This window comes from Pomacea canaliculata, linkage group LG11, assembly GCF_003073045.1.
Source record: "Pomacea canaliculata isolate SZHN2017 linkage group LG11, ASM307304v1, whole genome shotgun sequence".
Taxonomy (NCBI): Eukaryota; Metazoa; Mollusca; class Gastropoda; order Architaenioglossa; family Ampullariidae; genus Pomacea; species Pomacea canaliculata.
Genome location: NC_037600.1, coordinates 20,522,662 through 20,539,430, shown reverse-complemented (window position 1 = coordinate 20,539,430; position 16,769 = coordinate 20,522,662). Strand labels below are relative to the sequence as shown.

Here is a 16,769-nt window from a genome sequence, read left to right as displayed (position 1 = left end):
CACTATGATCGCAATAATTTAAACTCAATAGATAGCTCAAATAATGACAGTCTGACCAAAGTCATGAAAAAAGTATAAAAAAAAATTAAGTATGTAAGCTTCAGATGATGGTACAGCTAGACAAAAAAATCACAAGGAAAGTTATATCCTATTTGGTAAGACCTGGGGCTATTTCATCACACGACTTTACATCGTTCAACATGAAGTTTGCTGTATCCCTTTGAAATATTGGAAACCTAATTCTACTTACAAAAGTAAACAATAAAAAATAAAGTAAATATCCACGGATAGTATCAGCAGCCGCTAACGCACAGTCATCTTGACAGGTCTTTTACTAAAAAGCTGTCAAAAGCATCTGAGTCTTAAGATCTTCAAAACAATTCCACATTTTTTTCAAATCTCCTTTTAATCATTTCATATAAGCAGTAAACAACTGACAGTACAGCTCTGAACAGGAAAGAGTACCCGTCGCTGCCAAAGGTCGGACGCCTGATGACAGAAACTCTTCTCTGCCTAAAGTGCTGATGTACGACTACTGCTCTGTGGTCTCAATTTTTGCAACTGTGTTTTCTAATTCAGGCATTTTTAACTTATTTTTTCAAAAGGAACCATTTAACTTTTACCTTGCATGCTAGATGAAAAAAACTGTTCCTGGTTCGTCTTGCGTATTATTAGTCTATGCCCACCAGGAAGATTGTCGGTGATAATATCAACCCTGTCTAACGCCAGTCTTTATCACGAAATGATTAGTGAGTTTCCCGTTGTAATACCTTGACAGAACGAGAATTAGTACAGTCATTGGATAATGTTTATGAACTTAGGTGGAATGCCATAGTGGATCATTAGCCGCCAGATGACATCCCTGTCTATAATGTCAAATGCCTTCTCGAAATCTACAAAAGTAATATAAAGAGAGGATTATCATTCAATACACACACACAACGTCATTGTTTCCATGGGTTTGCTAAATGGATTTTTATATACAGGATATGAGAGTAAAAGCAAACCTTAAAGAATGTCAGTTTGTAATACTGCAGTTTAACCTCTGGAATCTCCCATCTGCTTCTTCCTATTGTGTCATGAATATGGTCTTTATCCGGATATAATTCAACGAATTAAAGACCAAGGCTCTGTTCAAATATTCTTCGAGATGGTATTTTATCTACACCCACTGTCTGCGATAACAAGAACATATTCTGTTTTACAGACAAACAGTAGACCAGATCTCATAAAAGACATTTCATTTTCAAGCTAATAACTGAAACAGTGCCATAATTAGCCGTCGATTTTCACAGAAATAGGAATATAAAGAGATTGTACACAGAAATTCTTTTTGAACACGAATGCTCTCTCTATCTCTATATATATCTCCTTCTCAGACAAACAAGAACAAACAACAGAGGATAGTGCATCTATAAACAAACACTTTAAAAGCAGTTCATTGTGTTATAAACTACATTTTGTTTTATTTCCACACATTAAGATATTCATCTCTAGCAAGATTAAATGTGTTTCCTATCTAGAGCATTCACTGGACGAAAACATTAGAAAATAAACTCAAATTTTGAACTACTAAAGACATTCCAAAAACAAAACTGTAAAAGCAGAGTAAAGAGATAACTAGCTGTACCGTGCATCGTGACATGTTATGCCGTCGGTCAGTGAGACTAGTTCTGTCTCCAAACAGACGACTACTTTTCTCTTTAGAGCCGCCCACACCCCGTAAGGGAAAGGGATAGAAAATGGGAAGGGTAGGGATTTGCGTTAATCGTGTGGTTATCTCTCCCTTGACTGGGTCGGGGAACTTGACAGTCTCCTCGTTATTGTAAAAGTCCTGACTAGACTTTCTTGTGTAAATGTCCAGACCAGACTTGAAAGAAAACTTTTTCAAATTAAACCTGTTGAGGTGAGTTTGTGTTTATGCCAATGTTTGGTATTCATAATTTTTTTCTGTATGAGGTAAATAGCTGAAAGTAGGTTATTGTTTAGGGGTATGCCTTGGTAAGTGATATCTCGTATTTTCAATCCTGGTACTTTTCTTCAGGTTTTAGTTTTATTTCTTCGTCTTCTTATCTGCTTTGTGTTTGTCGGCTGTCTGATTGGAAGGGCCGAGGCAGGAGTGGAGACTGTTTTATTTTGAAGTGGAAGCTTCGTGGGGGGACTGCGTCGTCAGGCGCGACTGAACATTTGGATTTTTTACTAGAGAAGAATCGGTTAATGTGTTCGGACTAGATATTATTTAAGGGATTTAGATTTTGTTTGAGCTTTTTTCAATATAAATATATAATATTTCAATTGCTCGTGGTTATTAGATTTCTTTTTCAAATTATATTTATCTTTAAATTTAACTGTTGTTGTGTTTGATTGTTATTATTTCGTTGAAAGTCACTGTAGAGTGAAGGTGACATCCTCAAATTGGAAGAAAACAAAATTATATGGTACGAATCATCATCATCATCATCATCATCATCATCATCATCATCATCATCATCATCATCATCAATCATCAATCATCAATCATCAATCATCAATCATCATCATCATCATCATCATCATCATTATTATTATTATAACTAAAATAAATCTGTTAATGCATAGTGGTAACTAAATGAGTACAAAAAATCAAGTATAATAGTTTTCCATCATATTTTGTGAACCAAATATATTTTAAATGAGAGTTTTAACACTGCCTTTGAATCAGAACAGTGAATGTGGTATGAAGGGTGTTCCAATGTCTAGAAGCACAGATGGAGAACACGTCGTGCGTATGTGACGGTCTCCATAAGAGAAGTGGATAGAATACCACAGTCAGATGGGAATTAAATACTGGTAAAAGCCAGCAAGAAGAGTTTTGCGGTAGTTTAATTTGGATATATGGAAATACTAAATGAGAAACTTGACAGTCTGAGTTGCTAAAGTGTGATGACTGAAGCTGATCTTGCTGAGTTTGTAATAAGTAGTAAAAGTGAGGGTTACAAACATTCTTTTCAACATTCAAATATGCAGTCATTATGAGTCTTAAATTTCGTGCTGAAATTGCAAAGAGAATATTAGCATTGTCATTCCTAACAGATACTGGGAGAGGACTCTGTTATTCATCTTAGATAAAAATAAAAGATTCTGTTTTTATCTTTGTATATTTCAGCTTATTACTGGTGATCTATATCCTCACAACTGAAACAAAATCTTAAATACTCTGGAAAGCAGTGTGTGTGTGTGTGTGTTTGGGGGGAGGGGAACAGCTGGTAAACATCATCTGCGAAAGAGTTGTCAGAAACAAAATGAGTTTAAATAAAACGGAGACCAGTTTGCTATACATCAAGAGACCAGCAATTTTAAGCACAATACTGTTGTCAGCTTAGCTGTCAATGTAAGCAATAAAAATATTTTTCAATTAATTTATATTTACACATCTACGTCATACGAAAAATACAATAATACATCTACGCCACTCATAAAATGTAAAACAAACTGACTCGAGCAAAACCTGACGCAGATTAAGCACAGCAGGATTTGAAATGAATAGGTTAACACTTCTAACAAGTCTGGTTAGGACTTTACAAAATAAATCTGGTTTTGAACATGATTTCACAATACTGATGAAACCTGCCACGCTCCCCAATACAGTTAAACAAGATAGCTCCTAAAACAGCAGCTAAACTCATTTTTGGCCTCAGCCCTTTTCCTCACCTTTTATGCTCTTAGAGCATCTCAACAAAGATGTTTAGGTCAAAAAAGAAATAGCCATCATCAGACGCTCTCACCGACGCACACACCGATACTACCACCCAAATCACGTTCCTGCTCTCCCCGTTCACATACACACTAATGCACGCGCGTTCTTGCACACACACACACACCTTTTTCGTTTTTCGATCCCTTTCTCTTTGAATGACTTTAAAAAATGAATTTTGTGACATCGATCTTAGTTGTTCAGTCGACTTTCTTGATTCTTTTGCAGAAATGTTTCGTCATGAAACATAAAATTAGTGGCAAAATGTATTGCGATTTCATTTACTCCCGACTAGCTTACAATAACAATGTGGACTACCTTAACGTGTAAAAATGATCTATTACTGAACGATCAAGGTAGGGTGTTGAAAGACTTTCCTTCAGACAATAAATACTGTGTTCTTTATGTGTTATTGTTCGTCTTTCAAAACAATTATAAGCTGTGAGGTGCACCGGGATACTAGGTGAAGTCGAACTGTATTAATGTCAGGATCAAGAGAGACGACGACTTTTCTCTCCAGACCACGAACTCGACCGACAGGGGCCACCCACACCACGTCACTGCTGGCCGTGGCCACGTCCTCGATGTCATCATCTTTCATCACCCGCACTGGGATACCTGCTTCTTGTAGTCCCTCTATCACACCAGTATAATGCATCCAATAATACATCACCATCATGTCTCTCCACTCGAGTGCTGGTGGTGTTGTTACTTTACGTGTTTCTGTGTTGTATACAATCTCAGTGTGGCTCCCTGCAAACACCCATAGAACACTCATAAACAGGGACCGTACAGATGTCTGACTTTAAACAATACAACTTATAATTTCCTTACTCATAGCTAGCACACTTCTTTGCCAGACTTTCTGTAATTTACAAGGAAAATTTACAGCTTTTTCTCACTTTTCTTCTAGTGTGTTCATTATTGTTATTCAATAATTAACTGATGGCTCGCTTAGCTCCTTTAGCATTACTAAATGATACGCTATGAAGACCTACCTGGCTCGTCAACACGGAGACTGCGTAGAAACCTGGCCACCTCCCGACCGCATTCCATACAGTCACCTGGATGTTCACTTATGTGACCCTGGCCTTTGTGATATAGTCGCTTCACTGGTGGACCGTCTGTGTGGTCACGCACACCACGCTCGCCGTAGGTGCTGACGATACCGTCCCACGTCTTGTCGACTTCCCTGACGACGGTCGGCGGAGAGCGGAGGGGTCTTCTTAAATATTCCACTTGCCAGCCGTCCGGTGCTTGATTATGATAGCAACTTCCAGCCCAAATACTGAGACGACGGACTTGTTTCATCAGCTCTTCACAGAAAGTTCCAAAATCGCCTGACCTGTAACAGTGAGAGTATCGAGGATGTGTTACCTTTTAAAACGCGTTTGTTGTTAGGATAAACATACACTGCCTTGATGGACTGGTGCAATCAACACTATTTTACTCCTCACTTTTACTCCTAACTGTGTGTTAAATGTCTGTATGTGTATGTGAGCAAAGACAAATTTCTGTCCTCCTGGGCAGACAATAAAGTCTGTTTTGATTTTGATTTGATTTGATTTATATTTGCTTATTTATGTGTTGGCGTGTTGCGTCTGTGTAACATAAACATTATTTTAATCACAACGTTTAGTACCAAATCTTTATTACACCTAATGTACATAGTCAATCAGCTTCCGAACTCCCAATGAATTGTTACCTGTTACCTGCATGATTTTACCCATCTTTTTCTCAACAGGTCAAAAGGTGTGCAATATACCTTGACTCAGGTCCCACTTCATCAGCGATGACGTACAGCGATTCTTCCTTTGCGCACTGGGACAAGTCAGTTACAGCTTTCATCATGTTTTTCTCCAGTAAAATATCATGCTCATGGAGATGAACTTTTTCGGGAGATACCCCTGGTATACGTTCCATCCTGACAGCTTGTAGAAGTTTGTGGTACAATATCATGCACACAGCACGACTAATCCACCAAGTACTCAGAATGTGAACGTGGTGACCACATTGCAGCCACTGTATGGCCATCAGCAGCAGCACCACAGTTTTACCTGTACCGGGCGGTCCGGTGACAAAGAGTGTGGGAGGCGCCGTGTGTAGCAGGTGAACTTGCTCCGGGAAGAGTGTGATTACAGCAGTATAGCACTGCCCCGTAAAGGACGCGGCCTGACCCAGGGTCTTGAGACACAGGCGTGGGGCAGATGTACATGGGATAGTAACTGTTGTCGCCGGTCCACAAAACCTGGTTTCAAGAAAGTAATAACACTAATGTTGTTGCGTACAAGTTTTGTTATCAAAAGCATGAAATACGCTATTTACGAAAACTAATATAATTATGAGACTTTGTCAAATTAATTGTTTTCATATGGAAAATATCTCTCTCAAAGGGCATTTGTTCAGATTTGCTGCTGAATACAGATAAATGATGATATATTACGACCACTCAAAGTGTACCTAAAGTGTACGCTCAAGGGATTCTCTTAGCACACTTCACACTTCTTGTTGTTGTTGTTGTTGTTGTTGTTGTTGTTGTTGTTGTTGTTGTATTTTATTTTAACTTAAAGTAACATTGTTAGGGCATTCATTTAGTATCTCCGATAAAAATGTGAGGTGTTCCGCTTTTATCTAATGCTAGCTGTCAACAGAGATCCTAAGGCAATGCAGCAGCACGACTGCGCAGATTCATCTACAAATCTCTTCATCCTCATCAGCATCTGCTGGGTCTCGTCCAGCGTTGTGTTGCGTATGCAAGGTAAGTGTACGCTCGTCTTATTACAATAGGTAATGAATGTAAATAGTTGATAATCAAGCAAAAAGAGCTAACTCCCTCTCTCTGGTGTATATATATATATTTATCACTCATTACATTGCCCTTGACTTGTATTATTTAAATACTTTCCTCTGCACATTTTTCAAGCCCTTTCCTTTTGCTATATAATGTTACCCTCAGTTCTTGCTCTTGTTTTTTTATTCCTCTTTGCATTTTCTGTATTTGATTTTATTCTACATTATTACCGTTGGTTTTTTTTTTTCTTCTGTAGCTCATGTTATTTGTTTGTTTTCCTGTCGCTCGTATGCTGTATATGTCTCGTTCTTGTTCTTAGGCACTTAGAACATGCTCCTTAGGAAGAATGGCAGTCGTCGGAATAAGGAAAAAAATGGAGTGAGAGTGCTCGGAACGAGTCTTCTGCATCGGATGAAGTTCAATAGTTTTTCACATCAGGGGGGCGCCTGGCTGGTGCACAGATCCTATACTTTCAGAATAATCCTTTTAGAATAATTTTTAGTAACCCATCGACAAAGAAAACTTAAGCTGTGACACACGAAGTGTATATTCCTGTAGTCGGAATTCTTGGTAGCTAAATCTTGGCGTTCTTGTGATGTCTAGCAGTTTGCTTTTTTTTTTTTTTTGGCGATATAGGATAACCGAATGCACGATGAATCGAAGATCAAAGAATGGAGGTGCTATTGCACTAGCCTTTATTCCTATTTGGCTCCATTATTCTTGTGTTGTGTGTTTTCTTTTCAATATGCATGCCTCCTTTGGTGTGTGTTATTTTCATATTTACCAGCCGTATTCACTCTATATAAAAAAAAAATTATATAGATTCTAAGACAAAATAATTGATTTGCCAATATTGTATATCTGTCATTACCTGTAAATCACTCGAATTTTAAAGAGGGCAAGAAGAAATATATACATTCCTTTCACTGGTACCCAGAGCTTGAATTACACGTCATAGGTATAAATAAAATCAAATAATCCTTAAATTTTAAAACCCTGAAAGTATTATCTGAACCTTCACCTTTCTGCTCATTACCTGGCTAGAAGAATCTTGTAGATATCATCAGTCATGTGAGGGTCAGGTCCAGCCCCAGCCACACGTCGCTGCCACCAGTGTCCGAGTTCCCTCAGCACGTGACTACTGACGTCACACGGGGTCTTGGGGTCAGACAACTGGTCAGAGCACAGACACAGACCTGGGATGTCGGCGTTTTCTGTTGTTCCCAGACATCGACACAGGTCCTGCCAAGTAAAAATAAAAGTTCTGAGGTTCGATAGCTCCTTGTTGAGATTGGTAACCTAGAATAAAAGTAGTTTTTCTTTTTCAACACAACTAATTGTTTTCTTTTATGTAAGCAAGCACTAGCTGATGTCTCCTGTTAGCCAAACTTGTAATCAAGCTGCATATTAAATGACAAAACCTCTTGCCTCCAGACGCCAGCTATGTTTTAGGAATGAACAAAGACTTGCGCACCATAATTTCTGTGAATGTTCCGCATTTTACGCTCTAAGTCTCATCTACATGTGTACATCATCATCATCATCATCATCAGCAGCAGCAGCAGCAGCATCGTCGTCATCGTCATGTCTCTGTAGCCGAGTGGTGGGGGTTGTGGAGTGACAACAACAAACGTCCAACACTCAAACAAAAGCAGGAACAGTCAGCAGTTGCGCGACTCATTATTACACAGACTAGTACAATGGCCACGGCTACGTTACATCGTCAGAGGCGTTAAAAGTCAGCCTGTCTCTTCTCTCTTCTGTCTCATATTCTTCTGTCTTCATACTTGACAAGAAATTTTATTCAGTTTTACCATTTTTATGTGTATCACTAGTAAATCAGAAAAAAACCTGCTTACCTGAGTCAACTCAGAGTCATCAGAGATGGCTTGTTGTACCTGGACAGCCGTGATATTTGGGACTACAATCGTCTTAGTGATGCGCACCTCAGGAGCGATGTCAGACACCAGGTGAGACAACATTTTCTCTGCTTTGTCCAGCTGTGAGATGTCGTGTTTCAGTTTATTCCGTATGCAGTCCTTTAATTGCAAATCTGTCATGTTACTTTTGCTATAGTTTTTACCCAAAGACTTCACCTCACAGACTACAAAACCGTAATATCGGTGAATAAGAAGCAAAGAAAACGCTCCTTGTCTATCTTTTGACGAAGACTTTGGCAACGTCTTAGATAGGGGTAGGTTGTCAACCGCGGCAGCGTAACAAGGTTTATCTAGGTACTGTCCGAACCGAAGCTGACTTAGTCCAACAAAAACTTCTTTGCTATCTTCAAACTTTTTCTGCAAACAGAAGAGAACGTGTTGGAAGGCTTCATAAGCTCTAATGTCACTTTCTTGAACATGAGGATTGAAATTGGAAGTTTGAGTAGTAGATATCTGATTAGACTGATTAGGCTGTCCAGGTGCTGACTGAAGGACCAGAACATCCTGACCAGATACCGTCTGCCTGGTCATCGGCACGCGGTTGAAGTAGACAGGAGGCAGGAAGTAGGCGCGTGAGTCGAGTTCAGGGAACGCGGCCTCCACCCATCGAAGCCAAAATTCCTGAGCTTGTGCCAACATGGTTTCCTGTATCATCGATGTAATTAGTATGTTCTCCTTCGACATGTTATATAAGTGTTCTTTTTTTTAAACACTTTGATTTTTTAATCAGTGAATTCTTAAATATATTAGCTAGAGAATCTTAAACATACAAGTTTCATTTAAGTTTAAATATGTTGGTCTCTCCAATGAAAATTCTAACAGGAAATCGACACTACGTTGTACAGTGAAGCAGCTCACAGCTTTCATTTTCCCGAAGACTACCAGGAAGATCACTATCCTACGTCAGTGATTTGTTTCTTTGTAATTTAATTTGTATTTTTTTTTTCAATCTGCATTTTGCATTATTGAAACATGCTACATTTGGACATAAACAAGGTTTAGTACAATGAGCTATAATTACAATTATAATTTATTAAGGAGAAAGTTTCGATTTCGTAGCCGTAGTGTTTACGAATCATATGCATTGCTTAACTTTAGATGTTACTATTTTTTTGTATTACTATTGTATTATTAAAATAGCAATTGCTTTATGTTAATATTCCTCGGCTTTAGTTACAGTTGGTTTCTGTTATTACTTAGAACTAACAAGAATTACTGTTGTTGACTGCTAGTTACTGTCCCGTGTTTGTTTTGTCAAGACTGGGTTTTCTCACTTCTCCTTATTGTTGTCCAATATTATTCATTGCTATACAAACCTCAATACCACACGCAGCATTCATAAGGTTGATTGCCTTCTCGATCTGATGTGGATTACCGCGGATGATGAGGATCTTCATACCTGGTACAGGTGATAAGTTTTTGTCAAAGTCTACTTCCGCCCCTGACTTCTTCTTCAGCTCTAGGAGTGGGAGATTATTACCTAAGCAAAAAGAAACACCGACACATATATGTACATGTATAGTATAATTGTACCACAATTCTTCTTGAGTGGATTGAATATTGAATTCAAGGAAAGACAATGTGGTGACAATGCTGTCATCAAAAATACTCATTCTACTGTGATGATAATTAAAAAACGGTAAAATCACTTGATTTAATGGCTTTATCTCTGTTATGGAGATACTTTTATTTCTGACATAAAAATATAACTGATATATACTAATACATACCTGTCAAATAAGACGCTTGTCGGTCAGTTATGACCTGTACGTAGCCTTTGACACGTCCTCCACCAGAAGTTGGTCCACCACTATCTGACAAATGCCCATGGTTGTCCTGACAAGAAACAGATTAGGAAGTATGCCATTTTTTATTTTACAGATGAATAAGTGACATCGTGAACTTGAATATGATCTAAAGGTTGTTGTTGTTGTTGTTGTTGTTGTTGTTGTTGTTGTTGTTGTTGTTGTTGCAGCTGCTGCTGCTGTTAATATTATTAAATACTGCAAATATATAGACTATTGCTAAAGGTAGTGTTGGCGAATTTCGTGATAGCTCAGGTTTTACTTATGCAAATTAATCTAGGAAAAAAAAGGTTAGGGTTAAGGCCTATTGCTACTCTATAATATTGTACACATCATCTTCGTCTTACCTTTTGTACAGTAGAAAGTGGCTGACCGGCCATTTCTAACAGTCACCCTCCCAGCACAAGATAATATTTATTATGTCATTATGAACACCGACAAATTCTTTTGTGGAGTAGCTGTTCGTGCTCTAAAAGACACGCAAAACAAGATCTTATTATCATAGCTATAAACACATAAAGCCGGACCTCATTATTCACACTTGCACCACGCACACACGCATTATCACACACACAGGCGCTTGCGCATAGACGCACTCGTTCAGACGCATACAAAACTCACATAGATTTCTCCTATACCCACACATTTATACCCGCCTTATACCCATAAGAATATGTCCATAAAGATATGGTCTTATACTGACAGGTACTTGCATGACTATCTATCTGCAACTTCTTCGAATGGTTACCGGAGGTTGTGATTATAATTATTATACAATAAGCCACCGATCTGTGCCGCTACCTTACATTTAATGACTGATGCTAAATGTTATTTTTGCTACACAAACCTCATCTTCCTCGCTGCCTCACCTTCCCTAACCCCAATGTCAGGTAAAGGGACGGCTCACACATACATCACAAGGAAATTTTCATCTCGTAATGATTTTCGCAGATTTGCATCTGATTGTCAGCCATTTAAACTTACAAGTGCCTCGTGATTACCAAAACTGAATGCTACCCCTAATGCAATCAACTTCTTGAGTTCGTGAAAAGTGAAAGATGAACAAAGAGATAATCGAAGGAAAATCAAATGAAAAAAATTTGATTCTTAACCAGCGTCTCAACCTTTGACACTAGGAGCATGATTGGTGGCATTTGTATCATCGAATCACAAAAAGAATAAAATCTTAACAGTTATAGACAACCCCAGCAATCATTAAAGATGTCTTCAGAATATAAATCAATAGCATATGTAAGAAAGGGGATATATTAAGCAGAATAATACACTATATTCGAAAAATACAGGTCTCAATAGCTTAGGAAAAACAGTGAGATTCCATCAGTGAAAGCTCACTGAAGGCAATACACCCTGTCAGCAAGAAACCAAATAAGAGAGGGAATGTATACCTGACTCCATAGAGGGTTCGGGGAAGGTAGGACAGCAAGGGAGAGGAAATTGCACCCGCCTTCACTTAAAGCTGTCCCCGAGGAAAGTGAACTTTACCATCTTCAACGACCTGAAAAAAATTAGAGGACGTTGTCTCAAGTTGTGATCAATTGTCTAATGAGTACACACTCTCGGAGAGAGCTCTCTTCGTCTGTAACCTTCTCAATAAGCACAAAAAAACACACCGTGGAATACACACTTTTTAGTGCCGCCTCTTCATTTCATTTACAACCTCATACAACCACATATTGTATGTTGAAGTATGACGGTTAGAGTAAGGCGGCGCAAGACCTTTGACCATATAAACGCGCTGACACTGGAATTGCTGGATATGTGTGATTTGTAAAGAGTAGATAATATCTGCGTTCTATGCTTTTTTATTTACACTAATATGGAAGAAAAGCTTTACAAATACTATGACTCATCTTCTACCTATCTCAGCCTACTGCCTTACTCTGTGGCTTCCTACCTGATGTTTTAATCGGTACACAATCGCAGAAAAGAAAATGTTTTGAATTTTCTTTGACGGTAGAATTATTAAGTTTAGACTCACCAATCAGCTTGACCAAGTTAGTTTCACTGCGTTTGCTTCAGCTCCTCTCGTAACTTCGTTGTTATGCTTCAGCTGAATAAACAGTCACAGAGCAACGGGGTCGTTAACTCGGGGTCATAGGGTCACAGTAACTTCTGCTTATCTTAAAGCGTTCAATGAAACTCAGCGCCTCTGCAGTCCTCTAAGGTTTCCTTTATCAGCATTATATGTCAGGTTAAAGTGTCAAGCTCGTGTAGTTTCCTTGTTGTGAGAGACGTTATCGCGACTGTGTTCGTCTCTACAGGTAGCCTCTGTGTAAGTTCCTGTGCACTGAAGTCTGGTTTAGTATATGTTTGTGTGTTTATTGTGGGCTTTATAACTGTGCCTGGAGACGGCTTGGGCTGTCATAACAAACAGCAAACGCACTTGCTCTGTTCTAAGCATTTAATGCCGGAGTTGTCTACAGGACAGAAGACTTCGAGGAAGCTCTTCTGGGGTGCTTATATCGTGCCTTGGTCAGCCACCTCGCACACTCTCTGTATTTCCATTCGGTAACCTTGGAGATTACAGTGGTTGCTCTTTTAAAGTTTTAACACACATTTGTGGGTGCGATGATGTTTCTATTATGCTGTCATAAACGTCTTCATTTAGACTACAATTAACCATCAAACATCTCTTTATGAATTGTTTATAATTTCAGACCATATATGCTTAGTCATTAACTTTTAAAGTTCAGTCATGTGCCGCATATTAACGTTTTGGTCAACGAAGTACCATGTACTACGGTAGTCATGTAAAAGTATATTGCAGCTGACCAATTCCTGTCCCATCAAATTATAATGGAGATGATAAAATCAGAGAAAGACTCACACATTTCATGAGTAAGAGGGCTTAAATTTTATACATTTCTGTAAATATTTATGTCGAAAAATGGGTTACTGGCCGAGTTTCTGCTTTTGTAGCTATAAAACAACAGCGAAAAAGATAAGACACTCATGGTGCTATTCGTCGCCATAGAGATGTTATCAACATTACGCCGACTTTAAGAGTCACCACTTGTGTTTAGAAGGGTTCTCACTAGGCCAGCAATGCTGTTACCTTGCGTGCGGTCTAGTCATCTATTAGTCGAACTCGCAAGTGAAGGAATTGAGTAAATCCGTACCTGCAGAATGTAACACACCTGGCAGGTCTACATATCACTCATGGTTTGTATGCATGAAGCACGTTTACGCGATAGGCTATTTTTTTTTTTTTTTTTTTTTTTTGGTAGGTACATTTGCTGCCCGCTGAGTATTTATTTGTATTTGTTATCATACCAACACATTCCACCCGCTGTAGACAACATCTTCACTTGGTGAATGGTTTTTCTTTTGATCCCGTTATTGATTAAGTACACTTTTCTTGAAAATTGTCATCACAGTGAAAGTGATAACACTGCCAACTATCGCCTGGAATCAACTTGCATATTAGTTGAACATCTTGTGCAGTAGTCACAACCTATCAAACTGCTTTTTTATTCTAAAGAAGATATCAGTAGGTTATAGTTTACCTAGCTTTCAACTCTGATTAGTGATTGTATCAGACAAGAGCGAATAGCAAAGAAAGATTCGCATTGCTCTGTCAATCATTATCCTCTAGAGGAGACGTGTTTAAAACAAATTATCTTTTAGAGGTGAGAGTGCAGCAAGTTGCCCATAAGAAGGTGAAATAATCTTGAATCTTAAACCTTGACTCTTGAAACTTGACACATATTGGAAAATCACATTATAATTTATGGTCATCCTGTGGACTGGCGAAAGCCTCAAGATACTCTTTATAACCTTGTGACATGTCTCAGGGAGGTCAAATTTAGAGACAACATTGATTATTAAAAGTTCGATTGGTAAAATCTTGCAAAAATTATGACATAGCATTGATAAAGTTGACAGTTCACATCTTTGTGTAATTTGTTTTACTATTGTAAAAAGGAAGAAGGCAGGATGCTTAATTTATTAGCTCTTCTATTTTTAATGTCGATCACACTCAAGGGTCCATAATAAAACAATACTATTAAGTTGTATTCCTTTATAGAAACTCTCACTATCCTTATTTAAATATCGTCTTAAAATAAACAAGTAAATTACATATCTATGTTTCATTTTCTCTTTGATAAAAATGTAAAGTGTGACTGAAATCGCAAAAAGTGACCAAATAGCAAGAACAAGAGCTGAGAACAACATGATATTACCAAAGGAAGGGTGTGACAAAGGACTAGCATTATGGGAAAGGCTGTTAGGAGTCATGTTTAATGAAGAGGTGTGTTTTCAGTGAACGTGTAAAGGAGTCAATAGTAGGTAGGTGGCGGATATGTCAAGGGAAGTAAAGGGAAAAAGTTCCATTGTTTGGCTGCACAATAACTAAACACGCTGTGGCCATGTGTTGTTGTTGTGGTGACAGGAAGAGTAAGCAGACAATCATCAGACGAGGAGCGGAGTTGTCTGGATGAGATGTAAGGGAAGAGCAGTTCATGAAAGAGGGCACAAAAGTGATGTTGGTTTCGCCCACCTTGATGTGACTTAGTGGACAAACGAGTGAAGATTGATTTCTTCTTCTCAAATATAGGACGGCTTCCGTTTTATTATTGTTGAGCTTAACTTTGTTTGTTACCATCCACACTTCATTTGTGTTCTCTGTGCTTCGAGCTTATAGCTGAACATCCTGATGCCAAGACATTTCAAATACAGTGTCAACAGTGCTATGAAAGGTAATATTCAAGAAATGGGATCAGACAATGTTGGACCAAATTTCAAGCTTTCATTATACAACGATTGATTGTCTTTTGTTCTTTTTTAATTTCTGAAACGTTTTGGGATAAAATGTTTTAAGTTTATGTTGTTCGTCATTGTTTTAATGTGTCATCATTCAGAGAAAGCATTACACATGTAGGAGTTATTACAACCTGCACAATTATTTTATCTCATTGTTTGTCCCGGTTTTCAAATCCTGTTTTTACCGTTTGTTTCAATGACTATATTTGATATGATGACGATTGTGCGCTGATTCTTGTAAATCAAAGGGGGAGTTATTACACACATTTAATTTACATCTGTTTCTCTCCACCAGATGAATGACGTCTGTCCATTACATTTTGTAAATTTTCAGTGCTTAGATAGTCATTAACACATGTCTTCTCCTCCCGATGCTTTTATGCTTTTACAAACGTCTTCATTTGAACGACAGTTAATGATCAATTTTTATTATTTGTTTATAGTTTCCGACCATATGTTACCCTCCACGACGAAATGAGTCTGAAGTCGCGCGGAACAGTTTTGTGCTCAAGGCCCCGAAAGGTGTGTTGTGCAGTTTGACTTTTCTTTAAAAATGGATTCCTTGGTTATTAAACTATCAGGAAAATACACTGCTATGTTAAATAAAAGTTAGAAATCGACTTAAAATACGTTTTAATCGAGGTACCCTACTGCGATCAGTACCGATTTCAGACGAAATTCAAACGCTGTGTCGATACTGTTTCCCTGTCATAACCCATCGTGTTATACCTTGACAGAAATCACGGAGTCTGTATGTTCAACTTCTTTAAAGAACGATTCAAATATTAGCCGATTAAAAGATTCGTCTTCAAAAGTTCAGGAGTAAAGAGACCCTGTCGTTCATCTTGACACTAACCTTTGAACCCGCTTGTCTCAAAATGGCCGCCACCGCACTTTCACACTTCAAACGTTTATAACTCACTGGATGTTGGGACTAGAAGAACAACTTTTGTATCAAAAGAAAGTTCAGGACCTCTACCTTTTAAAAATATGCAATTTGGCACATCTTAAATTTGCGACTTAAGACTCATTTGGTTGTGAAAGGTCACACATATGCTAAGTCATTAAATATTTTAATTCAGTCAGGCGCCGTATTTTAACGTTTTAGTCAACGACGTACAACATACATGGCGGCAGTCTCGTAATATTATACGGTTGTCTACTAAGACTACAATGCAGTTGAACAGTTCCTATCATCTATTGACTACTGGCTCAGTGTAGTAGGAACTCGTTCGTTCTTTTTGTAACTTTTGTAATGAGCACACTTCCAAAGTTATAAATTCCCAGTAGGATTAATGAAGTTTGTCATTTGTCATTTATTCTGTAAGATTATCATCGAGCTGTATATTTCTGATGTGCAGTTCCTATAGTAACATAGAAGCAGTCGTTACATTGCATCTAAAGTGTCTTTAATGATCATAGTGTCAATAAACCAGCTCTGATGCTTGTCGTAATAAGCTACAACAAATATAATTATGCACAGTACATTATACCTAATGAAAAAAATAGCTAGGTCTGTATCTTGAAGTAAACAAACAAGAAAAATACAGATTACACTATTTCACACATGTAAGTTTGCGTTATATTACATTATTGATTTAGTGAAAACAATAAATTATGTGTATGTGCAGAAGCTTACTTACTACACTAGTTTTCAACTGTATAGTAATTATTACACTGAATGACAAACATTAATCCATTGACAGACACATCGT

The 16,769-nt window shown here is 38.0% G+C and overlaps 1 protein-coding gene across 1 annotated transcript; it reads right to left on the bottom strand.

The window, feature by feature from the left end:
• Nucleotides 1–835: 835 nt before the first annotated feature.
• On the bottom strand, nucleotides 836–12,504 carry LOC112576110. Its single transcript, XM_025258358.1, has 10 exons — nucleotides 12,269–12,504; nucleotides 11,676–11,785; nucleotides 10,617–10,738; nucleotides 10,195–10,300; nucleotides 9,781–9,944; nucleotides 8,384–9,109; nucleotides 7,561–7,766; nucleotides 5,499–5,981; nucleotides 4,732–5,078; nucleotides 836–4,486 (listed from the first exon to the last, which is right to left on the bottom strand). Exons 3-10 carry the CDS (start codon nucleotides 10,647–10,649, stop codon nucleotides 4,143–4,145), a joined length of 2,409 nt encoding a protein of 802 aa, XP_025114143.1. The 5' UTR covers nucleotides 10,650–10,738; nucleotides 11,676–11,785; nucleotides 12,269–12,504; the 3' UTR covers nucleotides 836–4,142.
• Between the last annotated feature and the right edge of the window lie 4,265 nt (nucleotides 12,505–16,769).